This window comes from Cicer arietinum, chromosome 7 (genome assembly GCF_000331145.2).
Source record: "Cicer arietinum cultivar CDC Frontier isolate Library 1 chromosome 7, Cicar.CDCFrontier_v2.0, whole genome shotgun sequence".
Lineage (NCBI taxonomy): Eukaryota > Viridiplantae > Streptophyta > Magnoliopsida > Fabales > Fabaceae > Cicer > Cicer arietinum.
Window position 1 is genome coordinate 56,158,910 of NC_021166.2, and position 17,201 is coordinate 56,176,110.

Below are 17,201 nucleotides of genomic sequence, written 5' to 3' on the forward strand. Positions count from 1 at the left end.
GAAAATAGATTATTGATATCCTCGTTGTTATACACCGCCAAACAACCCACTTTCGTAAACAAAGTGTAACCTGACTTTTTCTTTCCTCTGACTATTTTAACCCTTTGTTACCATTGCATTTTAGTCAAGGGTGTTTAAGTAATTATAAATTTATATTTGGAAAAAATGCTTAACCTATGAAAACTTGTACTTTTGATTCATGCCCACGTGTTATTTTGATCATCAGTGTTCTTTGGTCGAGATCCCTCAAAATATCTATATTAATTTAATAGAAATTTAAAGAAATGCTCTAAGAATGCATACATCTATTGTAGGGAGTTGTATTAATATTAACTAAATGAGTTATAATTTAAATTATGTATATTTTAACTTGTTTAGTTCGAGAGATACTAGGATGTGCGTGTATACGTGTATATAATCAATTTATTGATCAATATTAGTATTGTTGACTAATATCATTATAGTTGTTGTTGTTAAATATGTTTGTGATAGTAAGACTTTTATATTTCACTCATATATATATGCTGATTATATTTTGTTGATAAACACTTATACTAAAAACCTATATAATAATTATTTGAAGTATAAATACAACTAATTTTACCCAAAAAAATAATGATTTTTTATACATTGAATTTACATTTATATTTTTCAATTAGACAATTATATTATCTAAAAAAATAATATTAAAAATTTAAAGATCTCAAAGTTTGATTTTGGAGTTATATAATTTGAGTTAATGAGTCAAATCTAGTTGTTTACAAGCTTAAATAGAGTGGAGTTTGAATTAAAAAAAATATTCGTATTTAATTCAAATCAAATTTCGACCTAGACCAATTTTTATGAAGTCGAGTTGAACTAAGAAAAATTTAACTCATTTCCGGTCATAGACTATAGTCTTACTAGGGTTAGCTTTATCTAAATTATTTTCACTATTAACGACGAATTTGCTATAATTACAATAAGTCAACCTATTTTTACTTTTAACAACGAACGAGTTTGCTAGAAATACATTATGCCGTTCTGATTTCGCAAAAACTAAATACAGCATGTAAATTTTTTTCTAGTATTGTATAATTAATTTTTACGTACTTGAAAGTTTTCTGATAAATTGATTAATAACTCAATAATTTATATTAACTTGAAATTAAAATTTAAAATTTGTCTAAAAGTAATTTTTAATTTAAAAATTTATTATACAACTTACTTTTATAAATATAAATAATTTTCAACTTATTTTTAACGCAAATTTTTTTTTAAAAAAACGACTTTTATCAATTATTTTCAAGCCAAAAGCCAAATAAATTTTAGAAAATCAAAACTCAAACGGAATCATAGTAGAAGTATAGATTACCGTTAAAATTCCGTTTGATTCAGTCAGGCAACCAAATTGTCCTGCTGGAAAATGGAACCTAAACTAGCTAGACAGTCACCTGAAAACATGTAATTATTATTGTATCTGTTTTCTATTTGTGTTGCATGACATTTTTTTTTATCAACCTTCACGAAAAAACTGACTATTCCTTTCTTGGATATTTTTCAACATTCATGAGATCACTAGGCAAAAAATAAGGAACTTTACTTCTACATATTTCTGTCTGCTTAAAATGAACAAATTGGGTGGCATTAAAGCTACTATACACTTGCTTCTGGTCCAATCGTGGTTATGTTTGAACAGTTGAGTGAGATGCATGTCAGAGGATTTATTAAATAAATAATTAAAAAATATATAAAATTTAAATTATAGTGCGAAGAATTATAATGCAACTTAAATATAATATACTAATCTATTATATAATATTCTTAGTGTAATTAATTTAATAAAAAAATTCTTAATCATAATTAATAATAGTTGTTGCATTCTATTATTATAAATGGACTCTAACAATTTCCTAAATCAATTTCAACGATTTCATTTTATTATCTGATAAAATTTATATTTTAAATATATAATAACATAAAAGTTAAATTATCTGCAAGAATTGTATGGTGCAACAATTGTAGAGACTATTACATTTAAATAATTTTTTTATCCAAATTTAATGGTACTCATAGTTGTCGGATCATATAACTATTGTAAAAAATATTTACACTTTAATCTTATGTAGTTGATTACTTGAGGATTTCTAAAGTTATGTTGTCATTTTCAACTTTATTGCCAACCTTAAACCACAGATAAAGCAAGATGCAAAATTTATAGTATATGATCTTAATCACATCAAATCTTATAATGAATTATTTAAATTATCAGACCAGTTTGATATCAATTTAATTTGTGAAATTATAGGGTTAGATGATCATTTTAAAACTAATTAAATTTCCTAATATTGCTGAAATTAAAATCCTCCATGAAAACTAATTCATTTCAAAAACTAAGTATACAAAATACTCAACGTCTAAAATTTTATAAGTAAATTGACATAATAATCTATTATGATATTTTTTTAACATTAATAATAATCTATTATGACATTTTTTAAATCTCAAATATATGTCAATATAAAGATTTAATCCTCCAAAACTTAAAAAATAAATTAGTTATATTAATAATTAATATATATATATATATATATATATATATATATATACTTTGGAGGAAATAAATCCACAACGAGTAGGATGGATGTTGCAAATTTATGTCCACAGGCATTAAAGTGGCATGACAAACTAGTTAGCAAATTATTATGTTCTGGTTTTGGACTATGTCAGTCCTTGTGTAAAAAACAAGCCTAAAAACACAACACCAATTGATTTTTTACTCCAATTTTATAAAATAAATTATTATCAATTTGATCCTTAACGATTATTATTTCCCCAATTCAGTTTATAACCCAAAAAATATATACTATTATTATATTTCTATAAAAGATTAATTTATACATAGTGACAGCATAGAACTTATGTTAAAACAATAGTGTGAAATTGTTCTAAACATACAACAAATTAAAATCAAAACATGTAAATAGATGTTTTTATAAAATTTAAGTATGGTTTATTTAAATAAATAATTTTAAAATATTGAAAATCTTATTAAACAGATCAAGAAATATTTTAAATAAATCATATTATATATCTCTATTAGACAATCTAATCGATATAACGTATATTTATAGATATATTTTAACAACCAACCTAAATGACATCAATTTAATTGAATTTAGTAAACAAATAAAATTCTTTCTATAATATATTGAAATAGAACGTTATCGAAATCAATCACATATTGTTTTTTTAAACTTTCTTTAACATTTTTTTTTTTGGTTTTTTTTCTAAGAAATGAATTAAACCCTTATTTTAAAAAAAGAAATATTTAACAATATTGCTTCTTCCAGTGTGGTTGTGTTCTTCGTCCTTCTCCACTCCAAACGTGTTTTTGATTTCTGTTTTCACTTTTATTATTACAGTTTACTTCCAAACGCGCCACAACGACACAACCAAAGAAGAAGTTCACACCTCATAGTTTCCGTTAGATCGAACAAACGACACCTTCATCTCAACCATCACCGTCGCGTTTCGTCACCGTGATGAGAGAGCCAAGAGATGCAATCAAAACCGATCTCAAAACCACCAAATCCGCATCTTCACCTGCTTCTTTCCCTCTCATTCTCGACGTCGATGACTTCAAGGTTAGTTCAATTCTTCAATTTCGTTTTCCAAATTTTCGAAAATCAAATGCAATGAAATGAAATTGACATTGAATGAAATGAAATTCGGTTATGTTAGGGAGATTTCTCGTTCGATGCGCTGTTCGGGAATCTGGTGAATGAGCTTCTTCCGTCTTTCAAATTAGAGGAACTTGAATCGGACGGTGGTGATTCTCTGCCGAACGGTCATCTACGGTCTGATGCGAATAAATACTCGCAAGGCGTTTCGAGTCCCTTGTTTCCTGATGTTGAGAAACTCTTGTCTTTGTTCAAGGATTCTTGTAAGGAATTGCTTGAGCTACGTAAACAGGTTTTATTCTTATCTCTCTCTCTCTCTCTCACACACACACACACCGTTATTAGTGGTTAATTATCTAGAAATTTCATTTTAATTAGGTTGATGCAGTGTTGTCACCGCGGATATCATAAAATAGCGGTCTGTTTAAATTATTTGAATTCTGTTATGCTACAATGCTATAATTAGTGCTACTATATCTGCTATTCCACAACACTTTCTACTTATTCGTGTATTGTGGAACAATAACACTTTGTTAACATTCTGCTACATTATTAGCATGTTTGGAACCGCGTCCTAATTTATTTCACTGTAGAATCTACAACATGTAGCTTCAAGGTTGCCGCATGTTTGTATACTTTTCATCGTGGATCCAAACAGTTACTATAGTGTTGTATAGCTACTATTTGACAACACTTGATTGATGTCTTAGTTTTACTGTGTTGATGTTATTTTTGTGATTGTGGAATGAAGATTGATGGGAGACTGTACAATCTTAAGAAAGATGTTACTGTTCAAGACTCTAAGCATCGGAAGACACTAGCTGAGGTTTGTTTCTGAACTATTGTTTGTTATTATATTGAAATTCGCAAGTGTTTTTATTCTAAATGTTATGAAATAGAAAAGGAAAAATTATTGTTACCCTCGTGTTGTTTGGAAACTTTGTTTTCTTTTAAAACACATCGGTTAGGTCTCAGCTTTTGAGTTCCGGTTTTTGGCTTTTTCTATTTTTGGGGATGAGAATTGTTAGGTAACACTCTTTATCAGTCTCGTTATTTAGTTGCCTCGTAATTTGAGCACTTTTTGAAGAGTGCAACAACAATTTAGAGAATGGACCTATAATAGAAAGTTTGTTGAAAAGAGTTGTTGCTAGAATTCCTCTTTAGAAGAATGGGGATCTTCTATAACATGATAACATGTTATGTAACCAGGGCTGAATAATCTATTCATCTATTGGGAATTTAAAATTGAGATGATCTTTTTAATATATGTCTTTGTTTCCTTTTCAGCTGGAGAAAGGTGTAGATGGGTTGTTTGAAAGCTTTGCGAGGTTGGATTCACGTATTTCAAGTGTTGGTCAGACAGCTGCAAAGATAGGAGATCATCTCCAGGTAGGGAGCTGAACTCTTTCACCCTTCAACTGTGTTTGATAGAGGAACTGTGTTTGATAGGTTGATTACTCCTTTGTGTTTGAAATATAATCTCATTTGCAATTCTGTTATTTCTTGTCAGAGTGCAGATGCTCAGCGAGAAACTGCCAGTCAAACTATTGAGCTGATAAAAGTAAAAACCAGCTAGTTCATTTGGTTTATGCCAGTTTATGCCATCATTCATATTGGAAAATTTACCTTTATGGTTGATTTATTTCTGCAGTACTTAATGGAGTTCAATAGCAGCCCTGGCGATCTGATGGAGCTTTCCCCTCTTTTTTCTGATGATAGCCGTGTTGCTGAGGCTGCTTCAATTGCACAAAAATTGCGTAAGAATTAAGATGTCTTTTAAATGTTTTATAATGTTTTGGCCTAATTATGTCAGTGCTGTTCCAATTCTGTTAATTTCAGGGTCATTTGCTGAAGAAGATATAGGAAGACATGGTATAACTGCCCCATCAGCAATGGGAAATGCAACGGCTAGCAGGGGATTAGAAGTTGCAGTTGCTAATTTACAGGAATACTGTAATGGTTAGTATTTTACAAAAAAGCTAGTACAAATGAACTTCCCATTATAAACTCAAAACTATAGTCTGCGTGAATTTTTTTATATGTTTATTCAGTCAAACCAAATGGGTAAGGGAACAAAGGTTTTACGTATTTCCTGCTAAAACTATTATAAACATATAATATTGGGCGTCCACAAGATTACATGATGAATAAGGTACATGATTCAGGATCTAAGATTTTTGTGATCCTTTAAAACTTTAAAGCTGATTAACTATGTCTGGGTGGAATTTCATAGACAATTTGATTTATAAATGATGTTGACAGATTTCAGTACTTATTAAATTGGCTTTTGCTATACGGAAATAATTAGGTTTATTGATCACACATGCATCTCTATGATCTTCTGGCATGCACTGTATCCGTTACAACTTACAACAGCTACCTAAAATTTGGAATCCTATGTGACTTTACTAAAGAACAGTGAGGTAGTGTTTGACATTTTTCCTTAAGGAGTTCTTTGAGCTTTCTTGTGTTCTGCTTTGATCCATTGTATGTGTTTTTCCTATTGAAATGCAACTATATAACTTTAAGGACATATTCGTCTATCACATCTGATTTTTCTTCAATATGTTGTGATCCTAATGTAAAGAATATCGAATTAAATTAAATTAAATTATGTGGATTTTTTTACTACCCTCACTTTTTTGATATGAAGGTAAGAAAATGACCTAATTTGGCCTTGAAGACTATTCAATAGTTAACTCAATTCTACCTTTCCTTTACCATGGTCTATGATCAGTTTTTTTAACCCTCTTTGCTTTTAAGAACATAGAATAAACAGATCCTTTTATAATAACTGACCTTACATATGGGTAAGATCAAAATATTTAGTGGCAGTCCATGAATGTTTAAATCCGACTTTTAGGTTTCTTTAGCAATAAAAGTTTCATAACCCTTTCACCCATCCTGCAGAATTGGAGAATAGACTGCTTTCTCGGTTCGATGCAGCATCACAGAAAAGAGAATTGACCACAATGGCAGAATGTGCCAAAATTTTGTCTCAGGTAATAAAGTTTGTTATACTTGATTGCCCCTCTCTTGCCGCCCGCTTACTCCCTCCCTAACATTCCTGTGCTTGCAGTATATGTTGCTCACTTGCTTATAATAATGGAGATAAAAGAAATGCTTTAAGAATGTATCAAATGTTTAATGTTTGTTTTGATAAATAAGTGCATCAATTTAACTAAATTGCTCTCTGCATGCAGTTCAACAGGGGGACAAGTGCCATGCAACATTATGTAGCAACACGTCCAATGTTTATTGATGTGGAAGTAATGAATGCAGACACTAGGTTGGTTCTTGGTGACCAAGCTGCACAAACTAGTCCTACTAATGTTGCTCGTGGGCTTTCCTCCTTGTACAAAGAAATCACAGGTTCGAAGCATATTTTCTTCTGCTAGTGGAACAATTATTTTCTTGAAAGATTCAGTGATGACAGGTAATTTGTTGCAGACACTGTCCGTAAAGAGGCTGCAACAATCACTGCTGTATTCCCTTCACCCAGTGAAGTTATGTCAATTTTAGTTCAGGTACCATAAAATGATCCTCACCAAGTATTGTGGCTTTGAATAGGTAGTTTCATTTGGTGTATTCATAAAAACTAAACATGCAACTTTTTTATTGTTATTCTTTATGCAGCGAGTTTTAGAGCAGCGAGTTACTGCCCTTCTGGACAAACTATTAGTTAAACCTTCTCTTGTGAATTTACCTTCCATGGAGGAAGGTGGGCTCCTATTCGTGAGTACAATTAACCAACTGCCTTCATTATTATCGTCGAAGTACCAGTTTAGACTGCAGGCTGATTTCAATCTAATTTGCATTTGGTTTGAGGCTGCAGTATCTTCGAATGCTGGCAGTGGCGTATGAAAAGACCCAAGAAGTTGCTAGAGATCTCCGAGTTGTAGGATGCGGTGACTTGGATGTTGAGGGTAAGAATTGTCTTTGAATGTGTCGGATTTTAATGAACCCATCTCTAAAAGGAACAATGGTTTGAAACATAGATATAAAATGTACTAGAAGGAATCGTTTATCTGCCCATGAGATGTATTTCATGACAATACTTGAGTATGCAGAAAAGGTTTTGTTTTGTATTGATACATGATATTTGTTATATTTTCTTGATTTCTTAGCAGTGTGCTCGTCTGCCTGCATTATAATTTGATGCACTGAGTTATATTCCAGTTGTTGTGGGAGTGTTGCTGTTTAGATACTAATGATTGTAAAAACTTATTATATTTTTAATCTTAATTTCACACCTAACTGCTTGCTCTGGGAATAACTTATTTTTTATGGTAAACATAGAGGTTTGATTATTATATAGCTTAATGGAAATATTCTATTTAATCTGTGAATTTTAATAGCTCTGTTCTTGCCTCATGGCAATTTTCAAGTAGTGCTTTTGACTTTTTTAGTTTTGTGTATTCTCACCGTCTCATAAATATGCACTAATATTTGACATGCTTCATTCTTGTATTACTCTTTATATCAGGCCTGACAGAGTCCTTGTTTTCGAATAACAAGGATGAATATCCTGAATATGAGCAGGCATCTCTCAGACAGTTATATAAAGTGAAGGTTTGCAATTGTTTCAATTTTCCCCCCTTCCAAATTGGATTTGGTTGCGGAAAGCTTTATGTTGATAAGTGCAATGCAGATGGAAGAATTGCGAGCTGAAAGCCAGATTTCTGATTCATCTGGAACAATTGGACGCTCAAAGGGAGCTACGGTAGCTTCTTCTCAGCAGCAAATATCCGTCACTGTTGTAACAGAGTTTGTGCGTTGGAATGAAGAAGCAATCTCAAGATGCAATCTCTTTTCTTCCCAGGTGATTTCCCCCATGATTGGAATTTGGGAAGGCATTTTCTTTCTGAAGAATCCTGTCCAAGTTTTGTTTAGGTGGATTAGAAGTGTGACTGTCTAGATATAAGAAACATAATCTGTGAAGTTTAAGTTTACTTTCATTAGACTTACACTTCAGCAAGTTTTGATTTTTCATCCATCCCCTGTTGTCTCTTTCAATTTCGTTTAGCTAGTGAACAAGTTGATTTATGTGAAATACATTTAATGTCATTAAAAAGAGATGTATATGGAAGTATTTATGTCATTAGTTGGACAAGTAAAAAATAAATGACAAATATTTTATTAAGTTTGTGAATTATAGTATTATCAAAATGTTTCTTAAAGAATCCATCATTCCATGATATTTTCTGTGTTTCTTGCACTTACCAACTTTTTTGTAGTTAAATTGCTGATATTTTTTTTATTGAATTTGATAAAATAATCCTTTGTAACTGCAATTATAATTTAAAACTAATGTTTCTTTACAGCCTGCTACACTGGCAACCCATGTAAAAGCAGTGTTTACTTGCCTGCTTGACCAAGTAAGTAAATTACAAAATGTGTCAGCATTCAAATATTTGATATATTTAGTGGGCAAGAGCTCATTCTTCTGGGCTCATTCCTGATCTATTTTACAGGTTAGTCAATATATAGCAGAAGGTCTTGAACGCGCTAGAGACGGTCTGACTGAAGCAGCTAATTTGAGGGAAAGATTTGTGCTGGGTACAAGTGTTAGCCGTAGGGTTGCTGCTGCGGCCGCATCTGCTGTAATTAAATGCTTTTTTCGCATGCCGTTGTTTAAGTATTGTCTAGTATGAAATTAAAGGACATTTAACCAAACATAATGAAGATTTACTTGTTGATATGCAGGCGGAGGCCGCGGCTGCTGCTGGTGAAAGCAGTTTTAGATCTTTCATGGTTGCTGTACAACGTTCGGGAAGTAGTGTAGCTATTATTCAACAAGTATGATGAGGAGTCTAGATTTTAATTGATTTTTTTTACCGTTAACATAAATAATAAAGCCTCATAACAGAAATGAATTATTCTCTACAGTACTTTGCAAATTCTATATCTAGGCTTTTGCTTCCTGTGGATGGTGCACATGCTGCTGCTTGTGAAGAAATGGCTACAGCAATGTCAAGTGCAGAGGCTGCTGCTTACAAAGGATTACAACAGTGTATTGAAACTGTCATGGCTGAGGTCAGTTGGGCCTTTAATATGGCGTGTGATAGCCAGTGTTCAACTACCTATTGTTAATCCTATCATGTGACTACACATACACCGTACACTCCAATGGTTTCCCTGTTGTCTGCCTACGCATAACTATCCATTTAATAAATTTAGTCTGGATTTTTCCTGTGTACTTTAATATATAAAATTTGAGTCGTAGTTCCTAAAGTTTCCCACTTTAAAACCCTTTGCAGGTAGAGCGATTGCTTTCAGCTGAGCAAAAGGCTACGGATTATAAATCACCTGAGGATGGAATGGCCCCTGACCACCGGCCAACTACTGCCTGCACAAGGTGGACATTACTTGAAGATTTGAATTTGAATGTAGTATTGTGATTATGATTTTGTTTTCGGTGTTTTATATCTCACGTGGATGTGAGCATAGTTGTTTTTACTTTTGAATATTTGAATTTTATCATTTCATTCTTGACGTGTATTCAACATAGCAGTGTTTCGAAATTTGGGTTGGTCTTTGAACCCAGAAAAGGAAAGATCCAAGGGTTGGAAATCCAACTTGTTTTTGGTACATATACATATCCCTAAATGTATGAAACCATGCAAAAAACAATAAACAAATAGAAAATAGAAAATATATTTTAGTCAGTAGCTCCAAATATATCTATAGCTCCGGTTCACTGGTTTCTAAGCTTCTGGTTTTAGATGACCTACAAGACTGGATAAAATATCAGATCCCGATCTCCCTTGCCAGTTAAAGTTTTAAAGCAGGGCTATATAGATTATTAAGTGTACAGATCTCAATGCTGTTAGGGACCAAGATTAATCTTATGCAACATAGGTGACTTGGGGATAATTTCATTTCATATCAGACAATGCAACAAAGTTATACCAACAATGTCATTTCTGCTTTGAACTTATATCTTTGATCTTTATAGTAATATTCTTAGTTCTTAACAACTATATTTGGTTTCCTTTGTCAGGGTTGTGGCTTATCTTTCTCGGGTGCTGGAGTCTGCATTTACTGCTTTAGAAGGTCTTAATAAACAAGCATTTTTGTCTGAACTGGTATAGTATTTTATCTTTGATCATCGACTATATATGATTTGATGTTGTGTTATTGAATCAAATTCTTAGCTGCTTGTACAAAAACGAATAGGTGAATATTATTTTTGATTTTAATTACTCTGGAGGTCTGGAACTACTTAAGAATTTTTAAGTCGGTCCCAAACTTTTAAAAGTTTGTAATTAAGTCCTAGATGTTGTCAATAAATGGTAATTAGGTCCCTGAACTTAGGTACTCAATTACAAATTATTTAAAAGTTGAGGGATGGAATTACAAATCATTTATAAATTCATTAGGGACCTGATTACAAATTATTTAAAAGTTCAGAGGATCATTAAAAACTTTTTAGTTAAGGGGCTTAATCGCAAATTAAGGACAAGATCAATGACCCGATTATAAACTTTTTAAATTCAGGGACATATTTAAAAATCCCTAAATAATTTAACAATCTACATAGTAATTAAATCTCTATGTTAGATATATGGCCTTATTTATTATTTGTTATGGCGAATCCCTTTTGAGTTTATTCTTTTTTATGGGGAAAGGGGGTTATTTTGATTGTTTACTCGCTTTCTAGTGATGGTTCCGTCACTAATCAATGTTCTACTGACGGGGAGGGGTCTTTACTGAGATGATTCATTTGTTTTGATCTGTGACTAAGGAAGATCCAACTATCATCCAATGTATTCTGTCTTGGGTAGCTAATTTGGTGCAAGCAACACTGATTGGCTTTCAGTTTCTGATAGCGTGAAAGTTTTCCTTTTCCCCTTCATTGCTTTTCTGCCTCTTTATTGCTTTCAACAACTTATAATAAATCATATTCAAAATATGGAGCCTGTTCAGTCCATTAACTTTATTGTTATTGGGGTTCGCTTGGGATTTAATTATTTTTATTCTCTTTTCTTCCTTGATATATTGTTTGAACAATATCTTTCACATTGATGATCTGAACTCTGCCTATACCACTCAGCTGAGCTGTTTTTATGACTTAAGAAAACTACAGGATTTTGAATTAAGCATAGTTGATGGAGATTTTTTTCTGTTAATTACATAGTTGATGGAGATATAAGAACAAGACACATGTTTCAAGAAACCCATAAAATGAAAACCGACGGACCAAAAATTAAGAAACCATTTTGATTAAGCTAACAGTTTCACAAAATCTTTCACACTTGCATAAAGTGATCTGACTTGTACTGAATAATCACCATGGTGTACCTCACAAGTTATTTAAAAATTCATTAGGGGCCTAATTACATTTAGTCAACAGATCAGGGAATCATTAAAAACTTTTTAGTTTAGGAACCTAATGGCAAACAAATGACAAGTGATCTGACTTGTACTGAATAATCATCACGGTGTACCTTATTAGCTTTATTACCTGTTTGTTTTACTTGCATTAAACTGTTGAAATGTAGATACTAGTTAAAATTCATTATTATATAGGGTGATGAGATGGTTATAATGAATATTGTGTTATTTTGGGTCTGGTGTCCAAATTTTTTCCATTAACATGATTGATTTGTCATTTTAGGGAAATCGCTTGCACAAGGTTCTGCTAAACCATTGGCAGAAATATACTTTCAATCCAAGGTATTTTCCCTGGCTCTTACATTCTTTCTAGACACCACAATAATACACTGTTGAGTTGCAAAAAGTTTTTCACATTCTAATCGCAAACTGATCTTCCTCGAGGGTCTTTGTTGGCTGAACACTTTTCTCTACCCTCATTTCTTGTGTGTGTTGTAACTTTGTCTTCAAGTTTTCAATTGTTGTGCTGACAGTGCTTTGTGATGTTTATGTTTGCCTCTAATTAGCTATAAGGTATCCTGCTGATTGCTGTATGTTTATGAGTCATTTGTAGTGGGGGATTGCGTCTGAAGCGTGACATTACCGAGTATGGAGAATTTGTGCGTAGTTTCAATGCTCCTTCTGTCGATGAGAAATTTGAATTGTTGGGCATGTAAGCTGAACAACATATACAACAACTTTGAATTTCTTCCCTTGCCTAACATTTTTTACTGATTTCTGAACACTTTTCTGTAGAATGGCCAATGTCTTCATTGTTGCCCCTGAGAGCCTTTCAACTTTGTTTGAGGGTACACCCAGCATCCGGAAAGATGCGCAAAGGTATAAATTACATTGGACATTTTGGTGCAATTGTTTATGATTTTCCATCTTTATAGATACTATTTTTATAAACTCCCTATAAATGTTATGCGTATATATGAAAAGATTCTATGCTATTGCCATTCAATTAACAATTTCCATAAATGTTATTATAAAAGAAAATATTCTTTCCAATTATTATAAACTCCCAATAAAATGTTATGCATATATATAATAATAACCAAATGTGGTTGCTCGTGTTTGCTGATAAAATGTTCATTCCTATTGATGCCTCAGATTTATTCAACTTCGGGATGACTACAAGAGTGCCAAGCTTGCATCCAAATTGAGTTCCTTGTGGTCTTAACAAAAGTGGGCCAGTGATCTTGAACTGCCTCTCAAGTATGGTCTAGAGTATACATCCACCTTTTTTTGGGGATATGAAACTGGCTCCCAAACCGAACCCATTCGGTGGCGATGTCACGCGTTGAAGACATTGTGGTAGCGTTCCCTCTTACTGAATCTATCTTAAGACATGGCTTAGAAGGAAGAAAATGTAGAGCTGTAGTTTCTATAATCTTTGTTCATTTCAGATTCCAAGTTTCCCTTTGTGAGAGTATTATGTTTATATATTTTTTTATTTGAATTATTAATTTTTGGTGCTAAATGGACCCTGTTAAGACCGAGTAAATATAGGCTATACTTCAACTCAATGTGTAACCTTAATTTCCATTGTGCTGTTTTTGGAATGCAATATATCATCCTACGTTGTAGACTTGTAGTCGTAAGTTTGAAGTCATTGAGTGCATTTATTTTAAGAACTCTACCATATTTTGTGTATTGTTTTCAGTGTTATTGAGATTGGAAAGCCACTACACTGTATGTATTTTTGGTATTAGCATGGGTTAGGAACTGAAGAATTGGATTCTTAAGAAAGAACATTTTTATTGAGAACTAGGAGAAAAATGTCTCCTCTAACAATTTCCTCTTCACAATAGAACTACTACTCTATTCCATAATACTCTATTCCATAATTAATTACAATATTCAATGATCTCTCTAATAACTTCAACTAACTCATTAACTAATTATTATTAACTTACTACTAATCTAAGTCCTAGCAATACACTCCCTATGCAAAACAACCTTGTTCTCAAGGTTGACATCTATTATATTTTTTCATGTTCCATTGGACGTAGAAAATAGAAATCTATCCTCCACGATCCCACTAATGGAAGGACAAAGACCCCATTTGTGAACCATTGTCTAAGCCTTTGTTACCACTATTGGAAATTGGTTAACTTGATAATGCTTCTGGACAGTAGCCGGATAAATCCCACAAATGTAACTAATGAACAATAGGGGAAAGTTCAACTTCACACTAAACTCAAGTTTCTGCATTTATGCACCGATTTAAGTTTCTTTCTTGTTTTTCCAGCACTGTATCCACTGGCCAATTTAATTTTAATATTGTTTGTTTCTAACCTTCCCGACACCAAACTCAATAGACTGGTCTCATCACTCATCTTTCTTGCCCAAGAACAAGATTCTTGATGGTTGTCTCATTCATAAATGCTTTGTTGCTGTGATAATGTCGTCCTTGGAGAAGTTGGTGCCTCCAGCAGCAGCTATGTTTCTTGGTTCTCTAACAACAACATTGTTGCTTTCCATAATTCTGATTTTGTTTCTTTTACTGTTGCGGCTTCTTCGTTAGCATCCATTACTCCATCCTTGACCTTGACTTCTGGTTCTTGATTGCCAAATCCTATGATTAGATTGATTAAGAAGGATTCCCAGATTGGATCGGGGTTTTCTTCAACTCAAAACCCAAAATTTTCATCAATCATTTCCTCCCTAAAATCCCAAAATAATAACTTAATTTTGATGTCCTATTTTGAAACCGTCTAGGAGGAGTTTGTAGTTGTCTTATTTTGATGTCTTACACCTTTTGAAAGCTATTCTTCACCCTCTCGTAGCACCACCAGATCAAAGTCCCTGTTTTCCTCCACATTTCATCTTCCAATACAATCATATCATAGTGTTTTTGAAAGCAACACAATAGAATTGCCAGCGGTAAAAAAACAAGTTGTTAACGAAATGAAAATGAATGAAGGAACGAAAAGAAAGCTTTTTTATTTTTTTGAACAAAGAGTCTCTTTAGTTGGCATAGTTGACACGTGCCACTAGAGGAGTGAAGTGTGTTTTTAGTTTTTTATTCCACCTTATTTCATTTCCATCTTTGCTCTCTCTTTCACTTAAAATGTTTAATTTGTGATTAGTAATATATTTTGAACAGTCAGAGAAAAAAATGCCTAGTCCATATCATCAAATTTTGTCCGGTTCAACAAAAAAAAAATATTTGAGGGAGAACCAAATTAAAAATATTTTGAAATTGTAAGATCAAATTAAAAATACATGATTCTTTTATATATTTAAGTACTTTTTTTTTATTTAAAAAGATAATAAATAAATATTATCATAATTAATTCACACAATTGAAAGTATTGAGATTTAATTTAAAACAAGACATCAACTTAACACTATCGATAACAATGTTAAAAAGCTATCTACTTTTATAATTTATATTAAATTTGAGAATAGGTATTTGAGAGTTACATGTCATTATTTATGTTATATCTTCAATGAAAAACTTGTTTCATTTTTCTCTTTTCAATTTTTAAAACTTAAGTTACATTGATTATAATTACCGTAAACATCTTCGCATTTTATTTATGGTACAATTGGCTGATAGATTGAAATGACACTTGAGAATTATGATTGAGCACAAGAAATAGAGAAACATTTAAAACAAAATATGATACTTAAATGATAATCCGAAGAAAAATAATATCATTAAAGTATGATACACTTTTATATAGTGTTTTTAATGTAATTAACATAACAAAATTTTATATAATCATAACTATCTTTTAGTTATCTTAGACTATATATAACTAAATCTAACTACATAAGTTAAACAAGAAAATTATGTAAAAAATGTTAGCGATTGAGGTGCATAATTCTTGTCGAAGTCTTTTGCTTACTTTGGACTAACTTGAAAATTTTTCAGTGTCTCCACGACACTCACTCTAATATAAATCAATAATCTTAATTTTGGGTCTTCAAATGTCAAATTTGGCCAACAAAATTTAACCATCATGGGATAGAAGCACAAAGAGAATGAGAAACGTCTAATACCATAGGGAAAAAGAACAAAAAGAATGATAATTGTTTTACTATATGGTAAAAGCACAAAGAGAAAGTCAACAATGATTAAAAAGAATAAAACTATAGTGAAATATATCACTAAAGAAAAATAATGGCTAATCAACAATGAAGTATTCAAAGAATCGTATCACAAATCACAAACCATTTTTAACTATTATACAATCAAGTTGAGAAAGAACGAAGAACAGAGAGTAAATTGAGAATTTGAGTTTAGCATGTTTAATCTTAATAGTGAAAGTAGATCCAAATTTAAATGTTGTTTTGACCGCTTGCATAATCATGTTAGTGGGATGTTACTGAACCACCAAATCAACCCCACCATATAAGACAATGTTCAATATAACATTTTCCCAATGGAGCAACGGAAGGGGGAAAGTACGAGATCAATGATAAAGAAAAATTGAAAAATAAAATTGGATACAACAAGAATGATTAGAGTCTTGATAGAAAATCTCAAGAATTTAATAGAAAATAAAAAACTAAAAATGAATTAATGAAGTTTCTCAATGAAAATTTTTCCAAAAAAATCTTGAGTGAATGTAGCAGAATAACTATTGCTCTGACACTATGTTGAGAATTACGATTGAATTTAAGAAATAGATAAATAATTAAAGAAAAATATTAAATTTAAAATGATAGTATGAAATATTATTACACAATTAAAATATAGTGCACTTTTATATAATACTTTGAAGGTAACTAACCTAACAAAATTACATCTAAAGATAACTAACTTATAACTAACTTGAATCATATCTAACTAAATCTAACAATCACACTCAATATACTATAATAATTTATTTTATGTTTAAAAGTGTGAAGTACCATTTTTGTTTTAAAAGAAATATAAAATATTTTTATTTCACCCATAAAATGATAATATAAATAGCACAACATAATTGATTGTTTTATTTTGTTAATTGAACAAATACCACTTAAATATTATTATCATTATTTAAAAATTTGAAGCCTCGTTTCATTTAATCTGCATTTGAATTTGCTTATAAATATTTTGTCTCGATTTATCTATTGATATAAAAATTTGATATTATTTGAAATAACTCACAAAAATAATTTATGACATGCTTATAATTATTGCATTCAACTAATTTCAAT

General features: G+C 31.4%; 1 protein-coding gene across 1 annotated transcript; it reads left to right on the forward strand.

Annotated features, from left to right (window-relative positions):
• The first annotated feature begins 3,304 nt into the window (after window positions 1–3,304).
• Window positions 3,305–13,638, forward strand: LOC101490009 (exocyst complex component SEC10b). The gene is made up of 24 exons (XM_004510516.4): window positions 3,305–3,626; window positions 3,724–3,954; window positions 4,414–4,488; window positions 4,950–5,051; window positions 5,173–5,223; window positions 5,314–5,419; window positions 5,502–5,621; window positions 6,573–6,664; window positions 6,866–7,034; window positions 7,113–7,189; window positions 7,299–7,397; window positions 7,498–7,588; window positions 8,149–8,234; window positions 8,314–8,484; window positions 8,987–9,040; window positions 9,137–9,265; window positions 9,369–9,461; window positions 9,552–9,698; window positions 9,923–10,020; window positions 10,666–10,750; window positions 12,283–12,341; window positions 12,613–12,711; window positions 12,795–12,878; window positions 13,155–13,638. The coding sequence occupies exons 1-24, from the start codon at window positions 3,525–3,527 to the stop codon at window positions 13,222–13,224; spliced, it is 2,490 nt and encodes an 829-aa protein (XP_004510573.1). The 5' UTR covers window positions 3,305–3,524; the 3' UTR covers window positions 13,225–13,638.
• The last annotated feature ends 3,563 nt before the right edge of the window (window positions 13,639–17,201 follow it).

What these genes read in the sequence shown, in the direction of transcription:
- LOC101490009 (XM_004510516.4), top strand. Translation starts at nt 3,525, where the DNA reads ATGAGAGAGCCAAGAGATGCAATCAAAACCGATCTCAAAACCACCAAA. An exon ending in TTATGTCAATTTTAGTTCAG is followed by an intron (nt 7,190 to 7,298) that starts GTACCATAAAAT and finishes TTCTTTATGCAG; the next exon opens with CGAGTTTTAGAGCAGCGAGT. An exon ending in TTACTTGCCTGCTTGACCAA is followed by an intron (nt 9,041 to 9,136) that starts GTAAGTAAATTA and finishes TCTATTTTACAG; the next exon opens with GTTAGTCAATATATAGCAGA.